This window comes from Alexandromys fortis, unplaced genomic scaffold, assembly GCF_014885135.2.
Source record: "Alexandromys fortis isolate MF-2015 unplaced genomic scaffold, M_Fortis_MF-2015_v1.1 scaffold_56, whole genome shotgun sequence".
Lineage (NCBI taxonomy): Eukaryota > Metazoa > Chordata > Mammalia > Rodentia > Cricetidae > Alexandromys > Alexandromys fortis.
In genome coordinates, this window is record NW_026067935.1 from 3398624 (window position 1) to 3410743 (window position 12120).

At 48.9% G+C, this 12120-nt stretch overlaps 1 protein-coding gene across 2 annotated transcripts in view; it reads right to left on the reverse strand.

Annotated features, from left to right (window-relative positions):
* Nucleotides 1–12120, reverse strand: part of Tmem132c (transmembrane protein 132C) — a 301046-nt gene that overhangs the window by 81554 nt on the left and 207372 nt on the right. For both annotated transcript variants that reach the window (XM_050146639.1, XM_050146638.1), the window contains exon 3: nt 6667–6813. In XM_050146639.1, coding sequence (XP_050002596.1) covers nt 6667–6813 — 147 coding nt within the window. The remainder of the gene's footprint in view (nt 1–6666; nt 6814–12120) is intronic.

Here is a 12120-nt window from a genome sequence, read left to right on the forward strand (position 1 = left end):
TGCTCAGGGCAGGAGCACGTTTTCAGATGAAAATCCCACACTGGAGTCCAGGGGAGCCAGCTTCCCTCTTTCTTTCTGCCACCTGGAGGTCATTCTTCCAGGTCAGACGAAGCACTTGCCTAATTGATTCCTAGCTGCTTAGGCGGGACTGTCCTGGACACTGAGGTCTGAACAAAGACTTAGAAGATGAAGGGAGAAGAAAAGTAGGTGCAGGATGTTTCTGAAGGAAGGAATGCAGAAAGGGCCAGGAGAATGAGTCTGGATTCAGGTTCACCGCTGTCTGCACATCCCCACACCTCCACTCTTTCCCTGAAGCCACACAGAGGCCTCTGCCTCTTGCCCTACACACTTAGAGCCACGCAGCTCCGATGGGGGAAAGATTGGGACCGAGTGTTGATTGCTGTGTTGGCTTCACACTCTAAGTATGAAAGATTCACTTTATAGGTTGGTAGCTGGCTCTGTTTGAGAGCAGAGATGTTCAGGATGCTTAAAAGGGAAGAGGGGGAGGAACACAAAATAAATAGATGGCTCAGGGACAAGCTCTCTTCCTGGGTCTGGGAGACGCTGGCAAAAGGATTTGGCTCCCTGAATCCCACAGTTCTTTGGCGGACATACGGAGCAAGTGGAGCTTTCTCTCCCATCTCTCCATCTAAGAGGTCACTTCCCCAGAGGAGGCAGTAGGGGGCGCTTCCAATCCTGAGTCCCAGGTTGGGGTCACCAACCATGAACTTTGGCATGGGGAGTCATTTGATTGAGGTGAATTAAGGAAGGGTCTTTATTTTCTTTCCAGGAGAAAATGGAAAGCAAGAGAGAAGGAAACAGCCCCAATACAGGAAAGAGGTCCAGCGAGGGCTGTCTTTTTTTAAAAAGTCCCAGCTTCTTTCTCACCTGCTCCTATGGTGAGCTTGCTCTGGTGTCCTGCACTCTTTGGTATTGTCCAAGTATGGACACAGAACTTGGCTTTCACATCCCACACCTGACCTCCCAGGAAGACACCCCCCCCCCCGTGTCCTTCCAGTGACCTGCAAGAATGGGCCAAATAGGCCCTTGTGCCTGGAGCTCAGTGAAAGCCCTGTAGGATGTGAAGGCAACCTCACAGCTGGAGACTAGATGGCGAGGCCCCTCCCCTTCATATACTGGAGTCCGTACCCTGCTGTGACTGTATTTGGGAACCAGATATTTATAAGTCTAAGTGAGGTCCTGGGAGGGACATACCCTCATGAGAGCGGATGTATTAAATCCAGTTTAGACTTATTATCACGATAGAGCCTTGTTGTAGACGAGAGGTGGCTAGATGTGCAGAGAACATGGACGGAGAGACAGTGAGTTACTAGTAATACCCCTTCTTCATCCACATACTACCAAGCCTCATTATAAGGTGACCATGTGTGCATGGCCTCATGGCCTATCACACGCCAGTGCTGGGTTCATATTTGGGTCAGGTTCCCAGTGTCTCTGTCTGTCTCTGTCTCTCTGTGTGTGCATGTGTGTAAATGTCAGAGTCTTCTTCTACCATGCAAGTTTTGGGGATTGAACGCAGGTCATCAGGGTTGGCAGCAAGTGCCTTGCCTTTACCCACTGAACTCTCTCACTGGTCCACTTTAGTTTTCTTTTCTTTTCTTTCTTTCTTTTTTTTCTTTTTTCTTTTTTTTAGCTTGAGTCTTTTACTGGTGTGTGGACTTCCCAATTAGTCTAGGCTGACTGGCCAGGAAGCACTGGGATTATAGGTGCAGGCCACTGTGCCTAAATCCTCATGCTTAGGCAGCAAGCACTCTGCTGATGGGCCCCCCTTCTTAGCTCCAGCAAATCTTCTTTCAGGAGCCAGAACTCTGGGATGTGACTGAGATCTGGAGACATAGCTGCAGCTTCCGTGGCTCCAACAGGCAGCTCTCCTAATTGCTGACACTCACGAGGGACATTGCAAGAGCCAAAGGCAAGGCACAAAGCACTCTGAGCTCCTTCAGCAGCCACCATCCAGCATCCTACAGAGAGTTTCCCGCAGGCAGCCACAAATCACGAAGATGGGGGGATTCCGTGCCAACAGGATCCTCAGATAATTGACTGAGTTTGTCCTTGAAGCAAGAATACTTGGTATCCATGTCCCGATGAGGGCTGTCTGCTTCGACTGGGCTGGCTAGGGAGGCCAGCTCTGGTGTTCAGGGCAGCATTAGGCAAGGGGGAATTTTTCCTGTCAGTTTTCCTCAGAGGTCCAGGATGCTTCCCTGGTGGGCACTGTGGATGCAGAAACTGCTGACCTGAGTCCCACCCCTGATCCAGGTGTCCCCTTCCAGTGTCTCAGGGACTGACGTGCTACAGGCTCTTTACTTCAGAAAGTGAGTTCATGAACATATCTCTGTGAGTGATAACTACGCTACCTTGAAAGGCATGCAGCTTTACAGGTGAAGAGCAACCAACAGTTTTAAGGTGGGTTGAAGGGGATGGGGTTAGTCTGGATCATTTAGTGGGGATCTGATGACATCATGGAGGGCTTGGAGGTCAAAGTAGGAGGCAGAAGACTTGGGGGTATGTATATAGATTAGGGTTTCCTGAAGCCCAGAACAGAGATGACTGACTAAGGCTGGCTCTGTAAGTGAGGGTCAGCTACAAGCCAGGAAACAGGATGGCAGGCTCCAGAAGACAAGGGGACTGTCCTTGCAGCCCTGCTGATATCTGTATCAATGCCCAGTGACGTCACTTGTATTGAAACTTATTAACAAGTTTCAGATGATAAACTTATGTCATTTTAAGCATTGCATAGTGACTTTTTATAGTAACAAGGGATGAACAGGGCAATGTCGAGACATAATGAATGACAGAGGCCACATCTTCTCATGCCCTAAGAGGCTTGTTCATAGGCAGATCTGATGGAGGAATTTACTCAACTGAAGTTCTCTCTTCTCAGATGACCCTGACCCTTGCCTGGGTCAAGGTGACAAAAAGTCTGATCAGGACAATCATCTACAAGCAGAGACAAAGACCCTTTCCTGAATGACCCTCCTTTACATGGTGCTTTAGACCCTGGATGATACTTGAATGGGTACCTTCCTTGAGACCTGGAGCAGAAGACTCTGGTAGGCTATGCAGATGCTCAGAGGCTATAAGGATATGTTGATGGAGTTGGGCGGGGGGGGGGTTGACTCAGCACAAGAGTCTAAGCTTGAGCTCTAGGAATAGTGCAAAAAAAGGGTGGGCATGGTGGTATGTGCTTGTAATCCCAGCACCCAGAAATCTCCTGGGGATAAGGAGACAGGTGATCCCTGGGGCTTGCTGTCCAGTCAGCTACTTGGCCAGTGAGAAACCCTGTCTTAAACAAGGTGGAATGGTTACCTGAGGAACAAGAACCAAGATCATCTTCTGGCCTTTACATACACACACACACACACACACACACACACACACACACACACACACACATATCTAAAAGGTATATTGTTTTAAGGTCCAAGTCCGTGGATGACTTGATGTACAGTAACAGACAAATCTAATGCTTTGTGCGAGCTGCAGGGAGCTGGCTCAAGAGCTCTACACACTCTGGGTACTTGAGATCAGGTGTGGCTCTCGCTCAGCGGTACCTACCCAGCATAGGGTGGGAAGCCTCACAGTGCTTTCTAAGGGTCCAAGTGAAGAATGGGTGTGAAGGGGGACCCGTATTAGTGTTGCACAGATGGCAAGGCTCTCCAGCAGCCGGCGGCTGTTTCACGGTGTGTGCCAGGCCCTTGCTGTATAAATACTGTCCCTGGGGCTGAGGGACAGCAGCTATTGTGAGATCCTGGCTGTTACCGTCTGCGATGGGTATTTGCGCACACTGATGACATCGGTCCTTCCATAGCAAGGGTGCCAAAAGAGGCAGATCACTTTCTCAGACGTCACTTAGAGAAACTGAGAGCAGGCAGACATAGCCAGGTTCCCCCCACCCCCACACTCCCCCCACACCTGCTTGTGACCCTGGAACACACAGGGCTGACCACGTGGCTCTTAGCATTTCAGCAAATATCTCATCATCCGTTCAAGAACTCTCAACCTGTGTCTAATACAAAGAACTATTTACATGTGTAAACTCACTATCTGTTAATTAACACGCCTGCTTTCATTTCCTTAATTGTCTGTTGTAATTAGATTTTACATGCAACTGACGAGGAAGGCTTAATTTGTCCTCTGATCTCCCCTATAACTAAAGACCTAGGCACACGTTTCTCTCTGGCCATGTTTTTTGCAAGGTTAAAGACTGAGACACTGAGGTGTGCTCCAAAATTCTTCCAGGGGTCACTATGGGCTGAAGCCAGGAGTTACTCAGCATGACAGCTGTCTTTCATGGTTGGGTGTTGAAGGAGGGAGCTCCAAAGGGTCCCATAAACAAAGTGGAGTAGTTTTGCTTAACGGCAGCATCCTAAGGGTCAATTTAGACATGTCCCGTGACTTCACCTTCCTTTCCTGCATCTAAATTCCTTCAGGAAAGCGCACTGAGAGGAGAAGCCAAGAGGGCCCTAAGAAGAGAACACACTCTGAGAGAAAAACAAAACAAAACAACAACAACAAAAATGACCGTACACTGTGTGCCTAAAAGGCAATACCACGTGGTACTCCATTCAAATTTACACTTGCCATTCAAAAATGAAAGTTCGGACATTGGAGATACCAGTAGCATTGAAGTCAGGTACCACTGACCTGTGGACTGCTCACAGGAACTTGTCGACTCTTGTGGCTGTGTTTTACTTATCTGTGCAAAAACTGAATGTGTCAGAGAAACAGCTGGGATGCCAAATGGAGAAGGGTTTTCAATTTTTAATGAAGGAATTCTATGTCACTCAGGTTGGCAAAGCAGTTCTTTCACTAAGCAATTGCATGCAAGCCAGCACAGGGAAACCAAGCTCTATTCCAGCTAGACAGCACACAAGTCAGCCTGAATGTTTCCTAAAGAGAGATTGGAGCCCACATTGAATGTTATCAGTTTCTCTGTTAATGCGAACAAACCACGTGCCTCACAAACTCAAAACCATTTGCGTCAAGTATACAATGTACTCTGAGCATACCTCACTGCACCCAGTAGCCTCCCCTTACTGTCCCTTCCATTTCTTCCCACCCCACAGATTAGCAGAGAGCCATTCTTCTAGATACAGCTTTCACAACAACTTAACACTCTTCCGCCAGCGGTGACTAAGACAGGGTTGAACACAATATGCATTAGGAGGTGGTGGGTGCACTGTGCCAGTTAGTTTTTGTTGGCTTGATACAAACTAGAGTCACCTGGGAAGAGGGTCCTCCGTGGAGAGGTTGCCTATGTTATACTAACTATCTGTGGGGGCATTTTCTTGAATGGTGATTGATGTGGGAGGTCCCTGCCCACTGTGGGTGGTGCCATGCCTGGGCAAGGTAGTTCTGTACGCTATAAGAAAGCTGGCTGAGCAAGCCATGAGGAGCAAGCCAGTAAGCAGCACCCTTCCACGGCTTCTGCATCAGTTCCTGCCTCCAGGTTCCTGCACTGTTTGGGTTCTTGTCTTGACTTCCCTCAGTGATAGTGTGTCATCTGGAAGCCAAATAAACACTCGCTCTTCTTTCTTGGGTTGCTCTGGTCACGGTGTTCATCACAGCAACAGAAACCCAAGCTAGAAAACCCACTTCAGTCCTCTGTTTTCTTTGTGTACTAAAGAGAGATTTTTGTGGAAAGAAGCTCACTGGTTAGCATTATCTGGGACAGTGGTTCTCAACCTTACTAATGCTGTGACCCTTTAATACAGTTTTTCCCCAACCATACGATTATTTTCATTGCTATTTCATAACTGTAATCTTGCTACTGCTTTGAGTCATAATGCAAATATCTGTATTTTCTAATAGTCTTAAGCTTAGGGGTCCCCTCTAAAAAGATTGCTTGACCCCGCCCCCTCAAGGGGGTTGTGACCCACAGATTGAGAACCACTGGTCTAGGTGACTCAAACCTGTAAACAACCTTGATTAGCAAACGCACAGTATGTTTACCAGCATTAAGTTAAAGGCTTATGGTGGGATATTGTGTAGCCATTAATACTGTTTGTAAGAAGTACTTAAAGTCAAAATGAAATGTCTCCTATATGAATGAAAACAAAACCATCGTAAAACCCCAAGTGGATACTATGATCCGAAACTTCTAAGACAAGTAACTTACTATGGATATTTGTATATGGAGATTGTGTATGCGAGACCCTGGAAAGAGATGAGCCCACATCTTAGCAGCCGGTAAGAGGATGCCTTCAAGTGTCCGAGTTTTGATTTCGAAAGCAGCAGGTGTACTGGTCTCATAGCCATAAAACAACCACCTTCAGAGGTAACCCACAGTGTCTATGGAGAGCCTCGCACAGCCTCTCCATAGCATCCCAGTTTATCCTCCCCTTCCCTCCGTTCCTCCTCACCAGTGACTAAATCTAACATGGGCACAGGACTGAGCATTTTGTCACAGCACCTTCTGAAAGTTCACAGAAACAAGTTCAGGTGACAAAGCGGGGAGTGACGTCATTTCTTTCCCAATGCTTAAGGAGCACAAGGCTGGAAACCACACATGCTGGCACTTATCGTTGGTTATTTGGTACCTCAGCGGGCATTAAGTCCTGGGTTTAACATCCGGGCCAGCGGTGGTCAAGATGCAGCCAGATAAAACTGGATGCAAAATCAGAGTGCCCTGGAGGGGCTACTTACCTATTGCGCGTCCCAGGGCCCAGGCGCTGGCAGGCCACAGAGGTGGTGGTGTGCTTCCCTCCGTTGCCCACCTCCTGTCTCACATCCCACTGCCGAGGCTCGCTGGTCTGGGCACTCAGAATGTTCACCCCCTTCTTCACCTTGGCTCTGTGGATGGAGGGGTGAGAAAAGGTCACAGTGTCAGACTTGAGCTTTCAGAGGTGTTGGGCCTGATTCAACTGCTGCCGTCAAAGTGTACGGGACAGTGGCCCTACTGGGACTACACGTGGAAGTGGAAGCAAAGCCCTCTCCCAAGGCTCATGAGCCATAGAACTTGCTGGAACATACTAGGATATTCCCTCAACCACACCAGAAAGTCATACATGATTCCAGCATGTAGATCTACCAAGAAGGTAAAGAAATCATTCACCGGTAATAAGTTTATGTGTGGGTAAGTGCACAGAGTGTAGTGCCCAAGGAGGTCAGAAGGCATCAGATCTCTGGAGCTGGAGTGAGGGGTGCCTGTGAGCCACCATGTAGGTGCTGGGAACTGAACCCACGTCCTCTGCAAGAGCAGACAGCGCTCTTAACCATTGAGCCATCTCTCTAGCCACCCAAGCATGGAGTTTAAAGAAAGATGTGGGTAAGAACTAAAGACAAAGAACATGAAGACACAGGAGGGAATGACTCAGAAAGCGGCTTGGGAATCTAACATATGACTATCAGGGGCAGGGAGCTGCAGGAGAAAATCCAGGAGGATTGCTTGCAAATTAGTTTGCGAAACTTCTAAAAGAGCATCTATCTTCAGACTAGAAGAGAGCGGTAGACTATATGTACAATGGACAATAACAAGCCACATGATCAGTACGTATTCAAATGGTATCTACTCAGAGGGGAGCTAGAGAGGAAAAGGTCGTCCTGGTTAACTTTAACTGTCAACTAGAAACAGCCTAGAGTTGTTCAGGAACATCAGTTAAGAAACTTGAAGGATCCCATTGACCTGTGGGCATAGCTGGGGAGCCTGTACTTATTAACGGGTGCAGGAGAGCCCAGCCCACTGTGAGCAGCACTGAGAGGGTGATCCTGAGTTATATAAGGAAGCTTGCTAGCGGAGCATGAACTCGCCGTCCCACAGCCAGTACCCTCCATGGTTCCTGCCATGTTTCTTTGTCTGTGAAGTGAGTACCTTGGTCGGGGGTAACACTGTGTGGAATGGCAAGAGGGGCTGCCATCAGGTTCCTGCCTGGAGTTTCTTCAATGATGGATCGGGAGTTGGGGGTGGGGTCTGGGTCCACAGCAGCCTCATGGAAGTGACTGGAATAATCTAAGCAGAAGGGACTTCAGACCCGAGCTCTGTGCCCAGCCTAGTTACAGATCTAGTGTCCCCACACATTAGAGTCTTCAAAACATGTACTCCCTAGGGCCATGCTTGGGAGACCACGTGGGAGGTGCTCCATGCAGCCGGGGAGGAAGTGGAGGGACACAGGGAACAGGTTCAGACTTCAGAGAGACAGGCATGGGGGCACAGTGCAGGGAGAACCTAGGAGACTCCCAGCAACGATGCTGTGTGACTTTTTGCAGACAAATGTCTGTTCACTGTAGATAGAGCACCCATGATAGACAAAGAAAGGATTCATGAGTCAGTGAGTTCATTGGGGTGACGGACAGGAGCATGGGGGACTCAAAAGTGGCTTCAATCATCACCCCACCCCACAGAGTGTGGGATGGACTCGTGCAAGCTGCGTCCCTGGCGCTCTCAGTTTGCAGGCAGCTCCACTCAAGAGTCTCCTCCTCCCCAGATGTTGTCACTGTTTTGTAAACTTGGGGACCAGCTCCGGGAATCCTCTAGCTTTCCAGCTTCCCAAGACAGATATGTTCCTTAACTTCCTCCCTCAAGGAGGCAAAATTTCAGCACAGAGGAGGAAACTAACAACAGCCAATGAGATTCCTAACTTCTGTGATCCCAATGAGTATGTCACAAGATCTGATCAGTGAGAGGAGAGTTTGGGAATGAGTAAGAGCCAAACATAGAGGAAACCAAGGGGGAAAAAATACAGCTCAGGGCTGTAGAGTTGGAGAGGTTGTTAGAGTCTAGATGCTCTAGTAGTAGAGGACCCAAGTTTGTTTCCCAGCACCCATATGTAGCTTGTAACTGCTTGTAACTCTAGTTCCTGGGGATCTGTATACAACACACACACACACACCTTAAGTTTTATATTAAATCGATGTGTTAAACACACTTAGTACAAAAACATGAAGATACATTTGACGGGAGATATTTAAAGGTCTGCTTTCACGCGACAGTCCCATCCTTCCTAGCAGAGAAACTGACACTCTCGGGTGCTCACAGCCCTGGCACCTCTCTCTGCTGCTGGGAAGTAAGGCTTCATGCCATGTGACCCAGCTGGAAACTGGGTGCATTTGAACTTTGCTTGAGCTTCTAGATTTCAGCAAAGCTACACATATTCCACCCCCCCCCCCGCCCTCCGCAGTTCACACGAACTGGAGAACCCTGGTGGTCTGGGTGCTGGGTGGTTTCAAGTCAGAGAGCTGGAGAGCTCGTCACTGAGGTAGGGAAGACCAAGAGCTAGAAGGACTTCTAGTGAGCACAGATCACTTTCTTGGGTGAGAACAATGGGTGTTTAAATCTATTCCATGGGCTGAACGGGGGAGAAAAGCAGCTCGGATCCAAGGACTGGAAATTTTGCAAGTGGAGGCTTTCAAAATCCCCACTGAAGATGGTGAAATGTACACTCTTCCTTGGAGATGCCCGGCTTTGTGGCCAGGCAGAGGCTGGCTTTCCCAGCGTGGGTGAGTGGACTGGAGCCACACAGACTGGGGTAAGCGGCTCAGCTCCAATCACCTGCAGGTGTTTCTCTTACATCATCTGCTCCCAACAGAGATGTCCCTTGATTTGTGGGACTGCTGTTGCTGGCCTTGGGGTTCAGAGATATCCTTGTTTACAATGCCTGGTGTTGAGCCCAGTGTTTCTCAGCACAGGCTGGGTGCTGGGATGCCTCAGGACGCCATCCAGGTATGGGCCTCACCTTGGTGGCACACCCAGCCTCACTATAGGTACCAATGCTGGGCTCCCCCATCCATCCTGCATGTTCATAGCTGGCAATCTTGCTCAGTTCTTGCTGGTTAGAAACAATAGCTTTATCCGTCTTTTCCCAATATGTAATAAGGGGTGATTAAGTGTTCTTAGAGAAAATCGATGCTCAGTACACATTTTGAACATCGAACGGCTAATTTCCACCCCGAGTTATCTCCCTCCGGTCATTTGTAACCTCGTTGTGTAACGCTTCCTCTAGAAGCTGCTGCATTCTGCTGGGATGTATGAACCTCTGTGAGGCACGAGGATATTTTTGGGTACCACTCAGTCTTGGGCCCTGGGGACCCAGATCTAAACCTCAGACAGAATATGCCAGGAAATAAAACCATGTAATTAGGAGCTGTCTGGAGTGCACTGTCCATCCCATTAGCACATGTTGGAGTCTGAGCTCTGGATCCTCAGAGTGTGGTCTCATTCATAAAGGGTCTTGGGGGCGGGGGGAACTGCAGCCGTTATTGGCAAGCTCTGGGTTTGAGAGACCTTGCCTCGGTGAATAAGATGGAAGATGGATCAAGCTGAGCTCAACTTCTGGCTTTCATATGTATGTGCACATACATGCACAGATACCCACACAGTATGTCCACAAACATACAAAAAACATATATGATCATATGCTCACCACACACACCTACAAAGGAGGAAAGAGTCTTTGTGGACATAACCAAGTTAAGATGAGGTCATAAAGGTGGGCCAGACCTAAATAGTTAGTGTCCTCACAAAGGGGAAGCTGTAAGCAAAGGTCCCAGCAGGAGAACCCACATTCGTGTGCAGGTAAACATGGCTGCCACTCACCAAGGAGAAATGTCAGGACAATGCCTGCATTAGTTACTTTTCTCATTGCTGGGACTTAAATATCAATAACAGTTACGTAAGGGAAAGGAGTGTTTGGCTCACAGTTTGAGGGTACAGTCCACCGCGGCAGGAGTGTGAGGCGGCTAGTCCCATGCCATTCCGCACTCAGGAAGCAGTAAGAGATGAATGCTGGTACTCAGCTCACTTTCTCCTTTTGGTGCAGAACATGGGATGGTACCAACCCGCATTCAGAGTGGGTCTTCCCACATCAGTTAGCCTAGTCTAGAAGTAACCTTCTGGGCATGCCTTCTAGGCGAGTCTACACCCAGTCAGGTTGACACTTTTAACCAGCACTTCTTTGGTTACATAGCCCCAAGGGAAACACATGCTGATGCCTTTGTTCCACTTCCCTCTGCATCAGAAGAGAAGACATTCCCAAGGTGTTAGTGTAATGCAATTCTAATTGGTCTTCATAATAAAAACCCAGAGTCAGATTAATATCTAATCACCCCTAATGGGGGTGAAAGCTGAAAGACCAGAGAAGCAAAGTAGCCGGCCACTAGCTCTTACCTCTGTGAAATCTCCAGCCCGAATGGGGTATCCCATCTCTGCAAGTCCTCAGACTGAACGCCATCTCTATGAAAGCTCAGACTAAATCCTGAGCTCTAGTCTCCTCCTGCCTTATATTCCTCTCACCACCCAGTCATATCACTTCCTGTCTCCACCTCCTTAGTCCTGGGATCAAAGGTGTGAGCCACCACCGCCGGACTCTGTTTCTCTTTGAGACTGAATTAATCCCGGCCTCTGGCTCTCAAGTGCTGCGTTTAAGGTGTGTGCCACCACTGCCTGGCCTCTGTGGCTAACTAGTGGCTCGTGCTACACTCTGATCCTCAGGCAAGCTTTCTTTGTTAGAGCACACACGAACTATCACCACATGTTAGCCACCCATGAGTGGCTCCATGTCACAGCTGCCCCAGAGAACTGGCCCAGATGCCAGCATGCGAGGATAGAAGCAAGCCCCCACTGCAGCTGCCCACCTGGTGGGGCTTCTTAGGAGATGTAAGACCAACTGACATTACAAGGCAGAGGCGGCAGCCTTAGAGACTGGGGCTGCTCAGCATGTCAGTTAGAGCTCTCTACCAGCCTGGTTCCAGGGGCTGTCACAGGAACACCACTTGCTTCTTGTATCCAGTGGCAGCTGCTGGTAAGGGGGGGGGAACTTTTGCAGTGGGCACGCACTGCATGCGAGGGCACAGAGTAGAAGGTATGTATGTCTTCCTACTGCAGGAAAACACGTGAGTTCATACCCACAAGTCAGCCACTAACCTAGCAGAGTTCCTGGGGAGATGCCAGGCTGGGGCAGGAGAGCTGGCTTGGGGTTTCAATAGTTCAAGAATACTAAGAAGGACCAGGTGAATGTGTGAATTTAGTGGCCCTGGTGCCCCTGTAGCTCTTCCGAGCTCAGGAAAGTCAAGCAGGGTGTCAGGGGCCAATGCTCAGGGAAGGTCAAATACATACAGCCTCCTCCTGGCTCTCTGCAAGCAAAGCCACCCAGGTTCTAGTCCCAA